Source organism: Montipora capricornis, chromosome 14 (assembly GCF_036669925.1).
Source record: "Montipora capricornis isolate CH-2021 chromosome 14, ASM3666992v2, whole genome shotgun sequence".
NCBI lineage: Eukaryota > Metazoa > Cnidaria > Anthozoa > Scleractinia > Acroporidae > Montipora > Montipora capricornis.
Window position 1 is genome coordinate 9,724,554 of NC_090896.1, and position 22,500 is coordinate 9,747,053.

Consider the following 22,500-nt stretch of genomic DNA (forward strand, 5'->3'; position numbering starts at 1 on the left):
ACGTATATATGCAGTGTGCGCAATATATGATGTTCAACGGCAATGCACGCTGGTTGATTTTCTCGTCGTTGTTTCGTCGAAGTATTGTTTACTCCAACCACTGCATTCGTCCTAAACGCAACCTTTACACGTGGATTTTGCGGTATCCGGGGTTCGTCCTCTTTCGAGGCAGTGGCGAATGGTAAAATCCGAGACTTGCCGAGACGCCGAGATCCTGGTCAAAAATCCGAGCCCGAGACTCCTTGGTAAAAAGTCTTTAGACTCAAAAAAAAAGTAAAAACAAACCATGCAAAAACGAGAATTCGAGACTTATCAAAGACGCTTTCGAGATTTCCAGATCCTGCCAAAATTTTCCGAGACCCACGTTTTTCGAGGTACCATTCGCCACCCCTTGTTTTGTGCTCTTCAAATTCCATGACTTTTTGCATGACCTTCTCTAGCTTTCCATGACCTTAAGTCTAGCTGTCATGTAAGAAACTTTTTTAAAACCCTCCTTATTTTAGGATATTTTCTGACATAAGGCAGTTCAAATTTAAATAAACTAATGACCTGTGTCTGCCAAACATCCGATTATTTGAGTGACTTGCTTCGACGACTGCAATGATTAATCTAGCATTTATAATTACAATTTTCCATGACTTTCCATAACCGACCATACAATTCAATGACTTTCCAGGCCTGGAAATGAAATTCTTACATTCCATGACTTTCCAGGTTTTCCATGACCCGTACGAACCCTGGGTATCCAAATAACGAAGCCTTCTTCGAGTCAAATCCACACTCGTCTTGACATTAATTATTCCGCATATCATTTGACTTGATTTGCGTTAACTTTTAATTTCAGTTTACAGTGTCCCCAATAGGCCACTTCGGAAAATACCATAATACTCTTTGTTTGTCCCCCCAAATTTTGCATAAGCACTTTTTTTGTAAGTCCCAAGAGAAAGTGGAAACCATGCTTATGCAAATATTGGGGGGACAAAGAAAGAGTATTATGGTATTTTCCGAAGTGGCCTATTAGTGCTCCAGCGCTAAAACGACAAGACACAGATAAAGTTCCTTTCCTTTTTTTTTAGTTCCTTAACAATATCCACTAACTGATTACTCACACAGATTTTCCACAGCCGCCTTGTTTAAATCAGAGTTTTTGATTAAGAAAAAATTGGTTAATATCATTAATTACTTCTAATATAATAAATTGCTTAACCTCGGTTTACATGTATCCAAAAAATTCAGCACAGAAGTAGACAGCTGCACCAAACATCATGACAAAGACATTTACCAAAGATCTCGGTAGGCTTGAAATTCGTTGTCTTTATACCGATGAAAAACTAACTAACCTGCAAGGCATCTTGATAGACATGTATTCTTTCATAATCTCCTACCGATGAAGCCAAAGCTTTGACTTCACGAAGAAACGCCTCCGTCGTCTGTTTGTCCATTTCTTCGCACTTCCCCGTCCACAGTTCTTCATAAAATACTAAGGCTTCCTCTCCGTACTTTCTGTGAAGCTCATTTTCGTTGAGGTCTAAGCACAGTTGAAGGATACCCCTTATTGTTCTTTCTCTGGCCAATGAGCTCATAGTCTGCGTTGTTTCCTCCATGCCTTCCTTTTGTTCCCACTGTGCTCGCCAGGACGACAAAAGGGTTTTTCGGAATTCGGTGATACTCTTTCTTTCATCCAAGTCTTCATACAGTTGTTCTACTTTACTTCTGAGTGTTTCTTTCTCATTTCCTTTCTCACCGACAAAGTTTGCCTTGAAAAGAACTTTCCTGTACAAATTTAACTTGAGTCTGGTGTGCTTTAAACGACTCTCGTGCATGTCAAGTCGAATACAGAGGTTAAGAATCTTGTTCAAGAGCTTAACTCTGTCATTCATCATTTCGTTGAGCTCTTCATTGTCCGTTGCCTCATCGAACGTTGTATAAAAATCTGTTTCGCTTTCACCCAGGAATCCATCAAAAAACCACAATTCCTGTTTTTCATACTCATGCTTTACATTTTCCTCTCCTTCCACATCTCTCAAAAGCTCCAATACAGTGTCAATGATGACTCTGTTCTGCTCAGTAAAGTCAAACCGGGAGCTCTCCCTCTCCTCTTTCCAGACACGCTGACAAAACGCCAAAGCCTCCTTCTTAAACTCCGTCTTCTGACTATCATCCGCCATCAAATAAATGATAGTATCAATAAGCATTTTCCAAACCTTGCTTTGGTTCCCCGGTTTCAGTGATTTCTCCATTTCCCAAGCATTCCGGAACAAATTTAACGCTTTTTCAGGCTCTTGTAAGTTTGCTTGAATAACGCCTTGCTGGAAAATGCTTCGCACTGTATCCGGATGATCTCCAAGACGTCTCCTTCGTATTTCAAAGGCCTTGTCAGCTGGTTTCATCGCTTCCTCGAATTTTCCTTGAAATTGATAAGCATTTGCAAGATTCCTGCAAAAATCGGCTTCGTCCTCATTACCTGACATTTCCTGCACTTCTAAAAGCCTTATTGCCTCTTCGTAGTATTCAACGGCCTTATCGTAATTTCCTTGGCCCTCGTAAACGGTGCCTATTTGATTTTTGAGAACCGGCAAGTGATAATGATACTCACCACCCTTCACCACTTTCTCTATCATCTTTAGAGCCTTGGTGTAAAACTCAAGGGCTTTGGTGAGATCGTCGAGGCCGTAATAGCAGCTACCCATCGAGTTATAGCACCTGACAAGGATGCTATCAACTTGTAGCGGCTTTTCCATGAGGTCTAAGCATGACTGTAAGCACTGCAGTGCTTTCTTGAAATCAGATTTCTTAAAATAGATTTCGCCCTCGAAACACGAGTACAGGCCTTGGGTCAGCCTGAAATTCTCCGCAGTTGTATCTTGGACTTTCCCAAGAGAATTAGCTGCTTGTTCCAACAGTTTGAAAGCCTCACTATGCCCGTCTTGGTCCAGGACATACAAGGATTCCCAGCACTTTAAATGAGCACGAAAGAGTGAGCCTGCAGTGGAGAAGCAAAGAGTCATACAAACATCACATAAACGATACAAGGAAATTACCTTTGGCCAAAGCAATGTTGATTGAAAAACATTGATACGGGAAAGACCGCACACCAGACCAGTGGCTAAGTTGACTGAGCGTCTAGCTGTCATGCTGGAGGTTGCGGGTTTGAACCCCGGCTGGATCACCTAAGATCTTAAAATAACTGAGGAGAAAGTGCTGCCTTTGTAATTTTATCTGCAAATGGTTAGACTTTCAAGTCTTCTCGGATAAGGACTATAAACCGTAGGCCCTGTCTCACAAATATCTTCTACGTTCACAAGTTCCCCGTGGGATGTTAAAGTTCCCACACATTATTCCAGAAGACCGGCTGTCCTGTCCTCTCAGCAGAAGTGGCCGGCTTGGCAGTGATGTCTGTCTCTAAAAACGCTTATGGTGTATGAGACTCCTCTAAGCAGAAACAGCCATAAGTCAAAAATGGACTTTGCCGAGTGCAAGAACATGTAGATGTAGATAGAAGACGGTTGCCAAATGCGCGATGCATTGTGGCAAAAAGCAAGCAAAACCAAAAAGAAATCGAATTTTGCGAAGCAGTGCTTTAAGCTGGGGCAGTTTTGGTCGCCATGCTTAGTAGAAAAGAAATTGGCAACCCATTTCCTGGTCATTTGATTTGTTTTAGTATACATCCAAACATAATAAAAACTTTCGACCACAAATTAAAATGTTTAGTGCCTTCTTCTTTCGTAATTTCTGGCTCTTTAAAGACTTAAAACGTGTCGTTCCTCGCCAATTCACTAGGCATCGTGAAATCTTGCAACGGCCTTTTTTGATACAAAAGGAAGAGGGGCAACTGGGAACAGCAGACTACGGCACAGTGTAGGTATGACTTTTCGACGTTTTACCAGTCTGGTGTGAATTACGTCGGTCATAAATGCCATGTAAGCTGGAAAGTTAAGTCCAGTCCCTTTTACCACGCGCAAAAACTCAGTGAGGGTCTTGTCTATGGTATTTTGTGCTCGGAATAAAAAAAATTCAATGGAAAATTTTGGCGGTACGCGCGGCGCTCTGCAGGCCTTTGGTTAATTTTTTTTCCTGCGTAACTGTCAAGTTGAGACATTTTTAGGCAGTCTCACAAACAGAAGGGGCGATTCAGATGTACTGTTCTTGTTTGACCTCGCTAAATATTTTCAATGATCAACAATGCTGCTTAAGCTTATTGTTTATTACTGGCAGATTTCCATGGACAATATATCTAACTCAACGCGGAAATTTTTTCAGTTTTATGATGATATAGGTTTTGTTTAGTGTTGAAAGCAAACCTTTAAAAAACTTGTAAAGTGAGTTTTCAGTGAAAAATGTTTCTCACCCAGCGCACTGAAACGATAACAAATGAGCAAGTGGATAATCCGAGCTAAAAATTATAAAATAAACTAAACATTTGATGGTTAGAAACAAATGTTTTTGTTAACAACGAAAAGGTTGAAAAACTGAGCAATGAGAGGCTTCTGTTCCCACAGATCGGCAAACAATCTTGTCACATGACATCCCAACAGTCTTCTTGAGTTTGATGGTTAATTGTGCGTAATTGCCTGGTACATAACCTAGCGTGTAAACGGAGTTAACAAGGGCATCGATCCAACAACGCAATCTTTTCAAATGCGTTGGAAGTCTATAAAATGGATTTCTGTTTTTTGAGGGTGCAGCGATGGCGCAGCGGTGAGAGCACTCGCCTCCCACCAATGTGGCCCGGGTTCAATTCCCAGACTCAGCGTCATATATGGGTTGAGTTTGTTGGTTCTCTACTCTGCAACGAAAGGATTTTCTCCGGGTACTCCGGTTTTCCCCTCTCCTCAAAAACCAAAATTATTTGATTTGCGTTAACTTGTTAATTTTAATTTACAGTGTCTCCGATTAGTGCTCTACGGCGCTACACTTCAAAAGCCTGTGTGGTTCATTTGGAGCCTCCCTAAAAATATTTATCTGTTCCGATTTATCAGGGAAACTTTGGTCGCCTAGAAAGTTTTGGGGACCGGCGTTTGCCTCATCCGCAAAGTTTTAGCTATCTTCATGGTTCTTGTCAAAAGGTTCAAGGACACGGAACATTTTAGGGGACGTTTTTTCTTTATATAAGCTATTTAAACAAGTAAGAAGCAACAATGTTCAAAATACCATTTCTGCAGGGTTTAATATTTCCATTCCTTAAGGGCAATGAAGTTTTTCACCACACCTTTTAACCCAGAAGCATTGCCTTGATTCAGTTTTGGCAGTTGTCAGTAGCATGAATTAACATTCGTGACGTTAGTTTATTGCAAAGAATGATTGTAATCAATGCGTACCGAATGCAACAACGCACGAAATCAAAAAGTTTCTCTCTAAAGAAACATTTCTTAACCAATGTATTGAGAAAAGATCCCATCCTTACATCGGAAACATGACAGCAGTTTTGTGCTATTCTTTTTCAGTGATGTCGCTTCCTTGATAAAACGTTACCCTCTTTAATGCAGGTCAACCACAGCTTTGGTCTTTGACTCTCTCTGGTCTACTCTTCATTTCTTATCGATTTTCTTACCTTTTGCACGTTTTTGCCTAATTGTGTATAAACAGTTTCTAAACTATCTTTGGCTCAATATGGTCAGCGGTTTCTCCTTCATTTAATATGGCACAATATGCATCAGAAAAATGAAAACGTTAACATTTTTTTTTTTTAATAGCAACCAAGATTGTAACACATTATGGCAAGTTCCCTGCTAGCAGAGGCTCTTTTCCTGGTGTTCGCTGACGGGAGAAAAGAGACCTCTGCCATGGGTCTAAATGGGCTTTGATTTAACCGCCGTCCACGATCTTGGACGGCTCTATTTAGAACGCATGCTCCTTGCATTGCTCGCTGACCGTAACTTGAGCCCGTTGCGTCTCGCGCATTTCTTTATAATAATTCCGCTGTTATTTTCTGAGCCCACATTATAAACATGGCGTGCTCATCGGCGACCTCGAAAGAGTTCAGTCGTAAAGAGTTATTAAGTTTGCTTTCTTCTGTTTTGGATAACCTCGACGATGGAAAGATAAAGAAATTGAGTGAAGAGCAGTTCAAGGCCTTGTTTCATTTTTTAAACGGGCGAGACACGTTTGCGTGCTTGCCGACCGGGCATGGGAAAACTCTCATCTACCAGATTGCTGTGCTTATTGCACGAACGGGAAAGGTGCCAATTCTGCCATCGAACCCACTTGTTGTTGTTGTTTCACCGCTAAATGCGCTCATATCTGACCAGCTTGAGTCCTGCCAAAGGCTCAAGCTCAAAGCCGTTAAAATGGAGCAGGAGCTGTTCGGCAACGATGATAAACGGACGGAGCTCGATCAAGCTGAAGTGGTTTACTGCAGTCCGGAAACCTTGGAAAACATCCAATCCAAGCAGTTCCTTGTAAAAATGGACGATCGGTTGGTTGGAATTGTTGTGGACGAATCACATTGTGTAGTGAGCTGGTAAGCCTAATCTCGGTTTGTCGATGTTTGATGCGATATATTGTGACAGAAAAGTAACTTGAGCACGTGTTACTTTTCAAGACATTGCAGATACACTGTACCTATAAATCATTTTGTGTTCACCAAATGAAGAATCCGAAAGAAAACTTGTTCAGACAGAAAGTGGCTACCTCTCATTGTGTAAGCATATCGCATCAAAATATTCGGTGGTATCAGCATGATAGAAATTCCTTTATAAATTCATATTGATAATTGCAAATTTTGCTAATGGAAAAAAATTGCTATGCGTGTCACGCACTTTTGTGTCCCCTGCTAGCAGAGGCTCTTTTCCTTGGATTCACTAAGTGAACACCATGGAAAGAGCCTCTGCTAGCAGGAAACCTTGGGTGTCACAGGAAAAAATATTTTGTGTTGCCTTGAAAGCTCTGCCTACTATCAGAGGCCAATTAAAAAAATTAAGTAAATGCCCCGTTTGTATAAATGTAACAAGCTAGCCACGTTTCACGAAAACAATATACCACAGTACTAATGAAACACCTATTTTTTAGGGGTCTAAGTGTCACACCATTCAGGGCAGCTTACAGCAAAGTGGGTGATGTGCGAGGGTTTACAAGAAAACCATTTCTGTGCCTTACAGCCACTGCAGGGAAAACTATCAGATCCCAAATTATGAAGAACCTGCACATGAAGAGTGCTAAGGTTGTAAACCTTAGCCCAAACAAGTCAAACATAAAACTGTGTGTATCAAAACTTGATAGAAATGAGGAACTGGATGAAACCTTTGCCTCGCTGATCGAGGACCTGAAATCCAAGGGCTGTGAAATGAAAAAAACCATCATTTACTGCAGATCCATCACTGCATGTGGAGACATTTTTGAAGTCCTTTTGGAAAACCTCCCAAACAACGAACTATATGGTATGTTCCACAGTAAGACCCCCGAGTCAATTCAGAAGAATGTCTGATACGAATTTGTAAAGAGAGACAGCAAAATGCGGCTGGTTGTTGCCACTTGTGCTTTGGGCATGGGTGTTGACATTCCTGATGTTGAACTTATCATTCACTACGGTATACCAACAGAAGTAGAAAGCTATGTGCAAGAGATTGGGAGGGGAGGTAGGGATGGCAGGGCATGTGCTGCTTTTCTGTACTACAAGCCCTATCATCTTGCTCACTGTGACAAAGAAATGAGAGACTATGTAAAAGCTACCAGTTGCCGGCGTAAGGAACTACTGAAACATTTTAAAGAAAAAGAAGCTACTTTGGATGTCATGCATAAGTGCTGTGACTTTTGTACCCAGCTTTGCAAGTGCCAGGGAGCTGACTGTGTCATGCAACTCGAGGCGGAGGAGAATGTGGACACAAGTTTGCCTTTGGAATCGCTTAGTCGTACAGTAGAAAGTGAGGAACGTGAACTGTTCATTGAGCTTCTTAAGGACATTGACAAACTTGGAACTTACGAGACTTTGGGTTCAGATCTCATACTGGAATTAGCTGGTAAGCTAGAATATATATTTTTGGCAGATTATTTGATTGAAAATTTCCCCATTTTCAATCCACACCTGGCTAATGACATAATTCTGGCTGTAAAAGACATTTTCAATGACATATCTGAAGCAAGTGCCTATATGACAATGGATTTTGAGCCATATTTTGAAGATGATCCTCTTTTGCTTGGTGCAGCATATTGTAGTAACATCAGTGAGAGCAGCTCTGATGACAATGGCAGTGTTCAATAATCTTAATGTAAAGAAAGAACACGTATTTTACCAACCATTTTTCTAATTATTATTCTTCATTAAGTCTTCATTACTTCTTTGTTTCCAACTCAAGAGGCTGTAGATAAGGTTTTAATTAAAAGGTGACCAATTATTTTGGGTTATCTTTTTTCGCACTTTTTTTAATTGAAATGAATAGTTATGTGTTGTAAGGACAAATGCATTTGGGAATCTGTCATAATGTAGAGTTTCCCCATGGGCATAACTGTTTATGATGAATGGGATTTAAGTAGAGGGGTTGTTTTGGGGACCTGTAATTCCAGGGGAAGGGTTCTTCAAATGAACTATCCTCCCACCTGCCCAGGGGAATTAATTTTTTTGTACAATCGGTTATTGCACAGCATGGTTCAATATTTTCTTACTCTAGCTAATGCAGGGTGAAAGCTACCATTTTAACACTGCTAAAAGTCATAATTACTGTATGAATGATTTCAGTGTCTGGTGTGCACACTCTCCTGCCATTCCCATGTCCCCCTATTGGGAATTGCTAAAAACAGTTTCTGAAGATTTTAAAGCAGAGGCCTTAAAGGGGCAGTGTCATGCTATTTGGAAACTCTATAAAAGCTAGGTGTCTTCGTGTTAATTGAATTCCAAAACTAATGGCATAGCTTTGTTATTAAAGATTATTTGAAGGTAATGAAACTGTTTCCTGTCACCTGTCGCTACGAATGGCAAGGATGGAAATGGATTGATACTTGAATACAGTGGCCTTATTATTTTTAAAATTGGCCAAATTATTTTTTTCAAATTTCTATGGTACGTCTTCCAAAATCCTCAATAAATTTATTACAGCTAGCCCTCTCTGAAAATATTCATTAAATATCTCTGTCATAGCTTTACAGAACTATTTTGTTCTAAAACATAAATGTAATGATTTTAGCACAGAATTGCCTAAAACAGCAACATCTTCATGACACTGCCCCTTATTGAGGTGCCCTTGTGTACATCATAACCAGTATTTTGTTATGCTATGTGTTCATGTTTGCTTACAATAGAATTATAGTTTCAGTAATATACTAAAACTGTTTAAAGTATTTACACTTTCCACCTTGGATAATGGAATTTCTGAGTTTAAACATGTCCGCCTTGCAGTCAATATAATATATTACAAATTTGCTTGAATCAATGATATGTATTTGTTGTAAACTGGCTGAAATTATTGATATCCAAACTGTGTACGAATTTATTTAATTGCCATATTAAAGCTATGAGACTGTTGTTAGTAGCAGGTAATCCTTATATTAAATTTTTGTGATAAAACTCTAACCCTTGGTAATTTAGATTTTTTGTGATGGAATTTACATAGTGTAGTACATATTTCTCGATAATCTACAAGTATGAACTCAGTAACAACTATGCTGGATGTGGCATTAGTCAAATTTCATAAGTAATCCATTGAGGTAGCATGTTACTCAAATTGAATCAGCATTGTCATTCACATGTTTTTATCCATAACCTCCCAGTGGAGGACCCCTGAAATTCAAGGGTGGGACCCTTACTGCAGATTAGCATTGTCATTGTGATACCCCATGAAAGATTACAATTCTGATGGAAACCTTTCACCAATGCGAAGAATAGAGCTCTTTAGCTTGGGTGGTTTGTTGTCCCATTTCAGACCATGTGATATTGCTCTTGAGATTTATTGCTTTCAAACTTTCAAATAGTCATGTGTATATGATTGAATAACTTTTAGATGGATAAAGGAACAACTCCCAGAGAATGTCACATGGTCTGAAATCGGTAAACAAACTGCTCAAGCTAAAGAGGTCCATTAAATCTTGTAAAAGGCTTGATTTTGTCTATGCCACTTTTTACGATGGCGACAAATCCAGCGGTGCAGCCTTGTGACATTCACCCCATCATACAGATCATTTTTGACCTCAGGAAAGCAAGTATACCTCCTACCAGCCTTGAAGTCGAAAACATTTGATTTTTTGTGAACCTGTTCTAACACAGTAACAAATGTCTGCTGCTTGATTTTGTTGGTGTGGTGGGTGTTGCGTGTTCCCTGTCCAAGGTCTTGCTTAGACTGTTGCAGCAGTCCTAGAAGTGGCCCTGTAGCTTTGGTTGAAGATTCAATTGAGCTGCTGTTTATGTTAGGTGCACCCATCTCACGGATACATTCCTTTGACACCATATTTACCTGTTCTACCAGAAGGTCCCTAGATATGCATTTACCTTGCCCTCCCTTTCGAGAGGCAAAACGGTTCCACTTCAGTCTATGTGCCTCTCTTGGAGTAAGCAAGCCAAGCTGAGATGCCTTGAGACGGAGAGCAGCTAATGCATATTTGCTGTGGTTGTTTACCCGGTAAAAAACAGTGAGAAAATTCCACACCCTCAAGAGCCGTTCACCATCACCTTCTTTTACAGAGTCATCTGCACTCCTAAGGAGAAGACCAATGCTGAGGTGGAGGCAACCATAATTGTACACATAGTCCTCTGTCCCCTTGTCGTCCACTTTACTTTCAGATGTTGCATCCTCATCCGCTACTGTGAGGCCATGCTCTTTTTTCTCATGCTTAACACGACATTTGCCATACTTGAAAACTCTTGTACAACCGTGGCCACGACAGGGCAAGTCAGGACGAGGGTTGTAAGCTGCGAGAAGATTAGGAAGGCGAGACACTCCAGGCATTACAAACTTCTCAAGCATGGAAATTACTTTCCTGTGAAGCCAATTTCTTTGAGCTTCTTTGCTGGAATTCTTAAGATTATCAGGCATCATGTTTTTCGTTGGAATGCTTTCCATACCTTCCATTCCAAAATGATTAAGGGTTGCAGCAATAATGAAGGCATCCAACTCTATTGCAAAGAACTCTTTTACTGAATCATAGTGGTCAAGGGGGTCTCTAAGAGCATTGGAATTCCCAGCCACGATTGCATTGCTCGCCATTGTTCCCCAATCCATAACTGAATTAGGCTTCCGCAGAATGTTGACAGCAAGCTGAAAACAAATGACATAGTTGGAGACCAAAATCAGCATTAGATCTTACAACCCACAAAACTCTCACCTATTAAACCCTCGCAAGAACCTTTAAATATAATTTTTGTGAAGTTTGGAGTGAATCATTTGTGTCAGACAGGGATATTACAGTAGATCTTCCTCCACTAGTCTTTGTCCAAAAGAAATATTATGCAAAATTTTCACTGATTCTTTTTTTGGTGAGTCCAAAATATTATTTGAATAAAGGGAAGAGTTTGATAACAGATTCCCCTCCCCGCCCCCCAACAGAAAAAATCCGCAACAAATGAACACACCTGGTAAGCAATGCGTATGCCATGCCAATCCTCATTCTTACACCAAACGCCATCTAGTTTCTCATCCACACTCCTGCCATCTGCACGTGCCTTCTGAATATTTCTTGACCTCTCTTCTGTGAGTTGATCTCCACCAAAGCAAACAAAGTCGGCAGGCGTCTTGGTACCATTAACTTGTGACATTGGCACATAGTTGCTATGGAGGTGTTCTAATATGTCTACCATGTCCTCATTGAGGCTTTCATTTTTTGGAAGACAACCAAGAGGTATCTGTAAAAAATAAGTACCGTTGAATGACCCAAAAAACTGCACTGTGATCATTGTGGCAAAAAGTGTCGTGTCCAAAAATTTCAAATCATACTCCACCCAAAGGGGGTAAATTGTTTTGTGCCCCTCCCCTGGTAAATTTCAGTTTAGCTTTGAACTTTTCTTCTACAAGCTTGGCTATAACATATACCCCCCCCCCCCCCCACCCCCCAGGAATTTCCAGATACTCTTGGTGGGGGAAGTCTGGAAACTGCATAGAACCACACAGTACTAGTCTTGTTAACATGACAGCAGAAAATCTTGCTACATAACCTGGACTCATAATAACATTTAAGGTCTAATGAAATTTGCAGTGGCAAGATTTCTGAGTTTCAAATACCAAACACTTTCTGTGTTTAGTTCCATGGAATCTGGGAGTCCCTAAATTTGTATGATCGTCTTATACATAGCTTTCCTGCTAGCAGTGGCATAACAAAAAGAAAAACTAATTTAGGGGATCACAGATTCCTCAAATAACAACCACAGATAGCAATTTATACTTGCGAATCTCAACCCAATTTACATATAAAAGTTATTATGGGCAACCCTTTAATAGTATATTATGTCCATTTACAAGATACCTGATTGGAAGGTAATCTCATTGCTTCGCTGTACTCATGTGGTATGTGGTACACAACAACAGACTTTAAGAAACGAAAGGCTGAAAGTTGTTTAACCATTACACGAGTCCATAATGGAATTAGATCCTTCTTAAGCTTCTCTACATCATCCAAGGAGGGCAGAAACTCATGAACTTGGACCACATCAAGAGTCCTCTCAGTCACATCAGGTAAATTTTCTCCAGTAACAACATCCTCCATGGCAACAAGGTTAAATGTATGAAGGGACTTGTTCTTGTTAGAATTATCCATATGCCTGACATTAATATGAAGGTCCAGGTTATCTCCAATGATCTGGAATCCTTTAGGGGCTGAGTGTTTTGCAACCTCAATAGACTTATTAATGGCATCCAAAGCATCATCACCTTGTTCTGTTGATTTTGCAACAAAAGCACATGTATCCTTGATCATCTTGGAGCTTATCTGCTTCTCCAAAAGCTTACTTCCAATACTGTGCACAACATCGGTTGGGTTGTAAAGACATGCCAGGTTTATTGAGGAAGCATCTATTGTATCTGCACCTCCACAGACACCACTTGCATCTATCATCCTACAGTCACTCGGTTCATTTGTCATTAGGTAGGAACATACCTGCCCAATTTTGGGTAGTTCTGGCAGATATTCTAGGCTCTGTAGACATTGTTTTATAATCTCGAGACACTGCACAGTGTCCTTATGTTGCTCGATGGTGCCCTTCCATTGCAAGAGAGTCTTATCGTGGTCCTTTCCCATTTCCTTTGCCTTTGCTGTTAGCTGTGTGGGATGGACTGTAATGCCATGGGCTGTCATAAGTTCCAAACCCTTAAAAAATACAGTTAACAGAGAACTGGAATTTTATTACTAAGTAATGCATCAAATTACAGCTGTAATACAGATATGAAGCCCTAACCGATCGATCACAAAAATCATTAAAAGATTTCACTTTCAACTTCTCCATTGCAGAATAAGGGACAGAATCAGTCATATTCTCCTACTGTGTAAAGAGAAATCACTTGCTACTCACTACCAACAGTCTATGAGAAATCATAATGTATTTACCTTCTTTAAAAACCTGAGTTACTCTATTTTACCATTAAAATATTATTTTAATATTGTTATTGTTATTATTACTATTATTATTATTATTACAATGATTATTATTATTATTATTATTATTATTATTATTAATATTACTCATTACATAAGTCTTGTGAAGTCTTTAATAAAGATTAGTATTTTCATTAAAAAACTTTAAAAAAAATTATTATTAATATTAATATTATTAATAATATAATTATTATTATTATTATTATTATTATTATTATTATTATTATTATTATTGTTATTACTCTTGAATACATGTTGGTGGTACAGGTATTTAAATGATGGAATTTCCAAAATAGGAATTAAATGTATCTTTTCTAAGTATAGGTTCATTGAGCCATCTCTAGGAGGAGTGAGCATAGCAATCCAACCAACAGAGAACTTGTTTAAGTGATCAGCACATACCATTAAAATTCCCTAAGAATATAGGGTGGGAATTCAGTGACAGGTAAAACCAGGATAATTATAAGCTCAATACTTACCATTTGCCCTGCCCCAGAAAAGCGTAGTATCAAACCAATGCGGTATGCCAGGGCTGACATCTGTGGACATCGGTTTTGAAGCATGATTGCAGCAATGGTAGCAATGACAGTATTAACTTGCTTCCCATTCTCCTGCTTGCGTTTTTTTGACTTCGAGACACAAAGGCTGTTGAGCAACTCAGTTGTTAAAGGAGCTTTTGCCTTCAACTCCTCACCAAAATCAGCCATCTTGAAGGATGGTAACAAGTCATGACGGCTTTGCCTAAGAACACTAGGTTCCTTTATTGATGTAAGGCCCATAAGTTCCTCCTCCATTTTCTTGAACAACAACTTCTTGGCTTCAATGATGCCTGTTGATGTCTTCAGTAAGGCTGCCAAGGCCAATTTGGGAAGTCCTAGTGCAATGTACTTGACTATAGTGGCAGTTTTCTGGTCAGACTTAGACAGTTTAACTTTTCTCGGGCCAGAAGGATAATTGATGTTTATCTATTGAAAGCATGCAAGAAAACAAAAGAATATTTCTTGATATAATTCTTTTCAAGCAAAGGCTTTTTTTATTATCAGAAATTATAAAAAGATTTTACACCACAACCATATCATTAACGAATGAAAGAAAATTAGGCTAGGAGGGAATAACACAACCTCGTTCCCAGGGTATTATTTCTAGCAATATGAAAGCACACAGGTAATGTATTTTTCTTCCTTCGTTAAGCGCAGAGAATGAAAGGCCAAAAAAAAGTGTTTCAGCACCAATTTTCCGTGTTTGGCCAGCGAAAACCAGGAAAAGAGACTCTGCTAGCAGGGAGCCATCAATTTTAAGTCAACTATTCTTTCAATTCTTCGAGTAAAATATTAATTTTGTAAACGTGCAGAAAGTTATTAAAACCGACTATTGACAAGTGACAGAAATGTATTTCTCACCTCCACTTCGGTTTCATCATCTTCGGCATTTCCTGTTAATTCAGCATTAACAGAAACTTCTTCGCTACGGTCCTGGTCATGAGCTGAGCTGGAGGCAAAGTCGAAGTGAAAGTCATCATCAAACAAAAGCGAGAGGAATGATTGCGGTAAATCGACCGAATCGACGCACTGGTTTGCAACATCCGGTTCTCGCGGCTGTTCGATTACAATCTGAACATCTCCTTCGAACTGGTTTGCAGAAATTCGCTCATGCCTTTGTTCGACTTCAGTCAGAGAATTCCCATGGCACTGGTTCGCAGCAATTTGCTCTGGCGGTGGTTGTTCCACTTCGGGAGGAAAATCTCCTTCGCACTGTGCCACAGTATCTGGTTCATAGGTAAGCTTATTAGCGTAAGAATGATCGTGAGAAACAAATTCTGCTCTCAAATCTTCGAAACTGGTGCTCAATGGAAAAACACCGAGCTCTTCCACTCCATCCGTCTCTTTGTTGATGGCCTTCCTTGCTTTAGCTTGTTTGTTTACAGCCAAAGGACTTTCCTTGCACATCCGTTTGTACCGCGGCGGAGTGAGTTTGGTGGGTTCTCTAGCGCATTGCCTCTCGTTTGTAGAATTATTTTTCCGATACTTGTCGATGAGAAATGCTTTGTCTTGTTCGAGAATTAATGTTCTCTTTACGACTGAGTCCACCTTTCGTTTACAGCATTTGCAAATCCGTCGGGATGACAGGGAAAAATCGGGCGATTCTCCGAGAAGGAATGTCAAATTTTCTTTAAGTCCTGCAGTTGTGGTTGTGTTAAAAAAGCTTCCCTGACCAGATAACTTGAAGTTAATACCACAGATCAGACAACAATTATCTCTAGACGATTTTTGTACTTTTTTAACCGGCGTTTTTGGCGATCTAGTCGATGATATTTTTGTCTGTTTACTACACGGAGAGTTAATCGGGGTGTGAGACATGACGCGCCATATGCATCTGCGGGGTTTTCGCGCCAGTTTCAGTGAAAGGTCATATTTCGTGACGTCTTACCAACATCACGTGATAGCTCGGTCGCTAAGCCGCGGAGCATGCTCAATATAGTCCATTTAGACCCATGGCAGAGGTCTCTTTTCTCCCGTCAGCGAACACCAGGAAAAGAGCCTCTGCTAGCAGGGAATATGGCAAGAAGCAAGCAAGGCCAAAATCATTAAAACTTTGCAAAGTATGTTTATTTTAAATGGTGATCTCCACAACAATTTTTAAGTATCATTTTTGTCTCACCTGACTTGCCATCATCGGTGCACAATTCTGCCCATGAATTGAAAAGCCCTCTTCTCTTCTCACTTGACAGCAAGGCATTGACAAATGACACAATCAAGGCCTTGTCATGATATTCACCAGGTGTGCTAAAAAACTCTGACTCCAAGGAAATGTCAAAAGCAAACTCGTAGTTCGCACTGTCACTGGTAAACATTGTAAAGGCTTCAACATAGTCAGGTTCTACAAATCCTGCAATTTTTTTCGCTTTTGACATATAGTGCTCATAAAACTGCTTCTTTGCATTCCTGTGTGATTCAATAAAATGTTCATCATCCTTTATGCTGTCAGCATACTTTTTCAGCAGTGGATGAATGTCATACATCAACTCCTTTTGTTCTCTGTTCACAACAAAAATGATAGCACTTGTTTCTAAACCTTCAAGCTGTGCCACAGCTTCTGGCAGGCTAATGCCAAGAACCTGTGCTGCTGTGAATGCAGAGAATGGGCTACAAAACAAAGAAAGTGAAACTGCTGATGCTTTTAAGCAGTCAGATGGTAATGTGTTGAACATTTCATGGATCACACATTTTTCACCACGACCAAGTCCTTCCTCATAACCTGAACCATAAGCTTTTTCTTTGGCATCTTCCTTGCATTTGGACTTCTGTGTATCCCCTTTCTCTTCAGAATCCTGAATAGATTTCTCAATTTCATTGATCAGGTCTCTGGGAAGTTTTCTTTCTTGTTTCAAAATTGCTGATAACCCTTTCAAGAGGAGAGGTTTCCCATTACAGGCACCAAGCAACTTCTCTTTTTGCACCACGTTTATGTCAATCGTCTTCTCAGGAAGAAGAATCTTTTCGGAAAAATTATCCTGGAGAGGTTGCAGTTCATAATCTTCTGCCTTGTTGGCCTCATTCAATGGCGTCCTTGACGTCAAAAGTATCCTTAAAGCTCTTGCCTTCTGATCTTTATCATATCCTATAAGCTTTTCTAAGAACAGCATGAATGACATCTTTAAGTTCCTATCTTCCTTTCCCTTCCCCAAAGTAAACTGTTCAACGTTGTCAAGAAGAAAAAGCACAGGCAACCCCTCGCTTTCTTCAAAAGCTTTGTCACAGATTTTTTCCACCACAAAACTCAAGGCTACGTGTCCCTCACGCACAGTAAGGCCAAGCTTGTTCATGAGGTTACGATAAAGTGCTCTCATATCTTTTGCTTCTCTTAGATCAAAAATATAAGATTTTCGCCATTCTGAGCAAATCTGTTGAGCTAGGGTTGTCTTTCCAACTCCTCCCGGACCGTGCAAGTTAACAACGGATGATTGTCCTGCTTCAAGTGTTGCTGTGATCCTCTTAAGATCGTCGTTCCTCCCATGTAGTTGTTTCTGCAGATCATACAGACGCGGATGGGAGGCTATAAAGCTTTCAATACTCTCACTGATTTCCTCTTTGTTGCTCGAAATTGAAGCTACAAAATCTTTGATTAGTGTCAGCTTGCTATTCGATACATAACCAAACTTTTGTAGAAGTCCAAAACATGACAACAGGTCTTCGTTTTGAAGAGAGTAAAATTGTTCTCCATAAATCCTCTTTGACGACTTTACAACCTCCGCTGATTCCAGTGGAGAAAACTTGGTGGAGATGTCTCGAAAGAGATGGTTTAACTCAAAGGAACTATCAACAACTAAGGACGCCATCTTTAAATTAGCAGCTGACCAAATACCGTGGCGCAAGGCGGAAGTTCCTTTCGTAGTCACGAAAGCAAACCGAAGTCACGCGAGGAAAGTCACGGAAGCAAAGTGCAAAAGTTTACAGGCAAAATGTTTTCCAGCTGCGTAAACAATTAAATACGCAATAAAAGGGTTGGAACAATAAGGAAAAAATAAGGATGTAAGATTTATTTATTGATACATTCATATCTTTGAACATTTCCTCTTTATTTGTCACTGAGACGAGTTCGTGAATTCAATGCTAATTCATAAATTAGTCCTGCAATGAATAATACGTGGTCGCGCGTGGATACGAATTTTATGTTCGAGTGTTAACAATAACTCTTGGCGGTGAGCGAAATGATAGAGTAAGGATGTTATATCATCAACGCGAGAGGTGAAGATTCTTCTAACATTCTGTTTATTACGTAACCATCGAATTCATTTGTGGAAGCCGGCACGCCAGTTTTGTGTTGATAATCACAAGATTTCGAGTGCAATTTGGTCACAAATTTCAGCCCGTAGGGACAGTCAAAACAAGCGAATTGAAACAGATTACAATTTTCAATTTCTTCCTACGTCATTCGCCTCCCATAGTGGGAGCGAAACCCAGGTGAAAAAGGAAGACAACCTATGCAAGGCCTTTAGCATTACTTTCTTAGTCTGAGATTCGGAACTTGAGAAGGCAAGGTCACGGACAGTTGGGGAGCTTAAGCAACGACAACGACGAAGGCAACAAGAACGTCACAAATTTGCATATTTAGTGGGCAAAAGCCATTGTTTTGCACCCCATGGATGTGAGTTTTCCACTTCTGTCCATTTCTTTGCCGTCGTCAGCAAAACAACAACGTGAAATAGCAAAATTTGAGGTGTCACTGAAAACGTCAGTACTTGAGGAGGATAAATTTTAATTTTCTCCCCTAAATTAAGTGCCGTTCAGACGAGTGTCATTATTGAGGAACTACCAAACCCTTGTAATATTAAAAAGGTTGAAATAGGCTCGAGGTAATTACAATAACGCAAATTTATATTTCGAGATGACGTCCTAATTTAGGCTCATTAGCCCAGCAAGAAAGGAATTTCCCCCTCCACATCATCGCAAGCACGTTGTTCTTGCTTAAAACCCATTGACCCCTGGGGTTCCCCATTGACGAGTAAAATCGTCTGGCGTTAGGCAGAGTAAAATTATACTAAGTATGGCCGGTTTAGGCCGGTTTAGGGGTGAAAGGGATATATATTATATAAATTATATAAATATTAAATTAATTAAGCCCTATTAACGCTCGCCATATTATCCACGTGAAGCTGCAGTGGCTCTCCAGGCCCCGAATCTCCTGGACTACGACATTACTCCTAAAGGCATTGCATAGGTGTATTCCGCCTTTACAGACATTCAAAACCTCCCGATTTGATGTGTTGCCTCCCTCTCTCCTGATTTTTATCATATTCTCCCGATTTATCACGAAATTCTGAAAACAAGCGAAAAATTGCTTAGATCTTAAGTATCATTTTGTGATCTGAGTGTAAAATGTTCCGTATTACACTTTTCCTTGTCCTATGTCTCGCCAAGTATCTCCATTGAACATCCCGTGCTGAGCAGACTTACTCCATTTAGCAGCTCCAAAACGGACAAGAATGGCCGAGACTCCAGAGGTAAAAATAAAAACCTTATAGAATACTATAAAATAGATGTCAAACTGAAGGAAATGCCACTTGAGAGAAACTAAATTTGCAAAATTTCCTGGGGGGGGAGAGGGGGGAGGGGGAATACGCCAAGACCCCCTTACTCCCTATGTTCCTTCAAACGGGGTTGGAATGTCCACTTTCATTTGGGTTCTGCTTCCACTGCGGGTAAGATACTCGGCACTGACTCACCTTTAAGCTCTCTAAAAAATCAGATACTAAACTGATTTCACCACTTTCCAATGACCTGGCTGCATGGGGACAGTGTAACTCCCAACACACCGGTTCAAACTAGGAACAGATTTCTCCTCTAGCATACACCAGATCACCGATGCATTACTGACCTAACAGGACCACACAACGTGCATGATATACTTCTTTATAATGGAGAAGGCGCATGCATAGTCCTGTTACCTTCCACCTTTGCTCAAGCTTCTTCAAGGAAGATCGACAGAAACGAAATTCGTGAAACTCTGCACTTAACATTCATTTATAAGTTCTTTCAAAGAAAACCAAAGCACTCTTCCCGGCACAGGAGAGGCTTTCTGTCTGCGTGGGATGAAAATATATTAGTTTCTACCCGCTGCCACTTAGTTTTCTTCCGCTTGAAACTTTTTTTTAGATTGTTTGTGATTTTCTTTTTCTTTGTCCTTTTTCCACTCGACAGACCGACCCAAAATTAGGGAAAAAAGGGGAACAGCTTAAGATCGATTCAACACTAACTTCTGCTGCTTAAAGTAATTTTATGGATTAACAGTGATTTGGAGCCGAATGTTATAGGCTTGTGCACTATATTGCAGAAGTCCATTTAAAAATTCAGCATTCCCCTTCCTGTGGATGTAGATTCTTAGGACTGACCTGGTTCGTCAAAAACGTATATATTTCATGGCAAACGGGGCTTAAACCCAGAGCATGAGAAAATTTGAATGGATTTAGGAACCTATGATAAGGCTTGTATGAGTAGTAGTTTCACAGACGGAGTGCTGGTGACCCTCCCAATTTTCAGAGATAGCTCATCATGCAATGCACTTTCAATATTCATTACTTTACTCTCGGCTGATAGCTTGATCTGTGGAAATGCTATTTCGTTGACCAAGTGTTGGAGTTGAAGGCTTGAAGGGTGGAGTTAAGCAATTGTCAGTCTCTCTTATTTCATACCTCATTATCTCTCCTCCTTGCTTTTTCTCCTTCTCTCAACAGCTCATTGACTCTGATCAGAGCCTTTAAAGTTTTGGCATAAGTTCAAGTAGCGCACACATAGAGACCGTGTCTAGATAGTTAGTGCTTTGTTGGGAAAGATACTTAGTTATTAGTCTTTAGTTTCTTTAACTCTATTTCTTAGTACTCTTAGGACGATCAGCTCCCATAACCAGCACCAAACCACAGAAGGACAAAGTGTAAACAAGGTAAATGTACACTCTGTACCTTTGTTACAGGCTGGTAGTTTATCTCGGAATACACCCAAATGGAGGGAGTTTACTAGTGATCCATGATCCTACAAACTGTCTCAGGTTATCACCTTGAGTTTGAGACAACCCCTCATCAATTAAATCGCCCAAAGATTCCTAAAATTAGTGAAAGGGAAACTGCTTTTATTGAGTCAGAGATTAAAAAGCTGATTTCCAAGGGCGCTGTGACTGAAGTGTCCCCTTGTGATAATGAATTCATTTCTACACTCTTTTTGGTTCCCAAGAAGACCGGGGACTTTCGGCCAGTTATAAACCTTAAGACCTTAAATCAATTTGTCGAAAAGATTCATTTTAAGATGGAGAATATCCGCATGGCCTTGAATTGTATTTCCCCTGGGGACTTCATGGTCTCTATTAACCTGAAGGGTGCTTATTTCAGTGTACCTATTTTCCAGCCCCATCGTAAATACTTACGTTTTCTTTGGAATTTCAAACGTTATGAGTTTACTTGCTTACCTTTTGGGTACAGCCTTGCACCCAGGGTTTTCACCAACATTTTTAAGCCTGTTATAGCATATTTTCGATTTCTCGGCTTCAGGGTTATTATTTTCATTGATGATCTCATACTTATTGCAAGCTCTTATGATGAGTGTTTGTGACTTTGGCTTTACTGTCAATGTTGAGAAATCTCAGCTAGTTCCTGTCGATTCCATAGCAATGAGATTAGTTGCCGGCTGTTAAATTAGAGAATATAGTCTCGGCCTGTAAAGCCCTTTTAGCTAAGCATCAACCTAATGTTAGGGATGTTGCTAAAGCAACTGGGCTGCTAGTTTCTGCTCTTCCGGCGGTGAATTATCTAGAGATGCATTACCGTTCCTTAGAGTAATGCAAGACTCAGACTTTATCTGGTAGCCTTGATTATGACACGACACTTTCCTTACGCTCTCAAGCTCTTTCTGATTTACAATGGGTCATTGAGAATATTACCCAGTGCAATGGTAGACTGTTTCAGGTTCCGAAAATTGATACTTACATCCAGAGTGATGCAAGTTTGATTGGTCGGGGAGCCGTGAGTGGTAGTCTGTCTGCATCTGGTCTCAAAGTGAATCCAAACATCATATTAATTACGTGGAACTTCTAGCATCATTTCATGCTCTACAGTGTTTTGTGTCTAACTTAAGATATATTCATGTTAGACTTGCACTTCACAACTCCACTGCAGTGGCCTATATTAATATAACGGGAGGTGTTCGATCCCTCTTATTAGATTCCTTGTCCAGAAGTATTTGGGAATGGTGCAAGTTGAGGGATATTTTCATTTCTGCTCAGCACATCCCAGGGGAGGTTAATAATCAGGCCGATACTTTATCCAGGGAAATATCCTCTAATCTGGAGTGGTCCTTAAATGGTGAGGTTTTTCAAGAAATTATTTCTCAAACTTTTATTCCTGGGATTGACCTCTTTGCATCTGGGCTTAATGCCAAGACCGCAAAAATTATCTCCTGGCACCCACAGCCAGGTGCAGCGGCTATAGATGGCTTTTCTTTGAGCTGG

At 40.1% G+C, this 22,500-nt stretch overlaps 4 protein-coding genes across 6 annotated transcripts in view; 2 read left to right on the top strand and 2 right to left on the bottom strand.

Moving 5' to 3' along the window:
* LOC138032971 (uncharacterized) overlaps positions 1 to 17,810 on the bottom strand; it is a 37,009-nt gene extending 19,199 nt beyond the window's left edge. For all 3 annotated transcript variants that reach the window (XM_068880697.1, XM_068880696.1, XM_068880698.1), the window contains exons 1-2: positions 16,165 to 17,810; positions 1,341 to 2,983 (exon numbers count right to left, since the gene is read on the bottom strand). In XM_068880697.1, the coding sequence (XP_068736798.1) occupies positions 1,341 to 2,983; positions 16,165 to 17,353 (2,832 nt within the window). In that variant the 5' untranslated portion in view covers positions 17,354 to 17,810. The remainder of the gene's footprint in view (positions 1 to 1,340; positions 2,984 to 16,164) is intronic.
* On the top strand, positions 5,725 to 9,502 carry LOC138033244 (ATP-dependent DNA helicase RecQ-like). The gene is made up of 2 exons (XM_068881015.1): positions 5,725 to 6,460; positions 7,009 to 9,502. Exons 1-2 carry the CDS (start codon positions 5,949 to 5,951, stop codon positions 7,421 to 7,423), a joined length of 927 nt encoding a protein of 308 aa, XP_068737116.1. The 5' UTR covers positions 5,725 to 5,948; the 3' UTR covers positions 7,424 to 9,502.
* On the top strand, positions 7,451 to 9,502 carry LOC138033245 (putative ATP-dependent DNA helicase Q1). Its single transcript, XM_068881017.1, has one exon. The coding sequence runs from the start codon at positions 7,451 to 7,453 to the stop codon at positions 8,195 to 8,197; it is 747 nt and encodes a 248-aa protein (XP_068737118.1). The 3' UTR covers positions 8,198 to 9,502.
* Positions 9,625 to 14,775, bottom strand: LOC138033243 (uncharacterized). The gene is made up of 4 exons (XM_068881014.1): positions 13,986 to 14,775; positions 12,382 to 13,221; positions 11,495 to 11,764; positions 9,625 to 11,180 (listed from the first exon to the last, which is right to left on the bottom strand). The coding sequence occupies exons 1-4, from the start codon at positions 14,298 to 14,300 to the stop codon at positions 10,008 to 10,010; spliced, it is 2,598 nt and encodes an 865-aa protein (XP_068737115.1). The 5' UTR covers positions 14,301 to 14,775; the 3' UTR covers positions 9,625 to 10,007.
* Positions 17,811 to 22,500: the final 4,690 nt, after the last annotated feature.

Excerpts from the sequence above, each read along its gene's own strand:
- LOC138033243 (XM_068881014.1), bottom strand. The coding sequence starts at position 14,300 with ATGGAGGAGGAACTTATGGGCCTTACATCAATAAAGGAACCTAGTGTT. Across the intron at positions 11,765-12,381 it reads TGAGATTACCTTCCAATCAG|ATACCTCTTGGTTGTCTTCC; the intron begins GTATCTTGTAAA and ends TATTTTTTACAG. Across the intron at positions 11,181-11,494 it reads GCATACGCATTGCTTACCAG|CTTGCTGTCAACATTCTGCG; the intron begins GTGTGTTCATTT and ends ATTTGTTTTCAG.
- LOC138033244 (XM_068881015.1), top strand. The coding sequence starts at position 5,949 with ATGGCGTGCTCATCGGCGACCTCGAAAGAGTTCAGTCGTAAAGAGTTA. Across the intron at positions 6,461-7,008 it reads TCACATTGTGTAGTGAGCTG|GGGTCTAAGTGTCACACCAT; the intron begins GTAAGCCTAATC and ends CCTATTTTTTAG.
- LOC138033245 (XM_068881017.1), top strand. The coding sequence starts at position 7,451 with ATGCGGCTGGTTGTTGCCACTTGTGCTTTGGGCATGGGTGTTGACATT.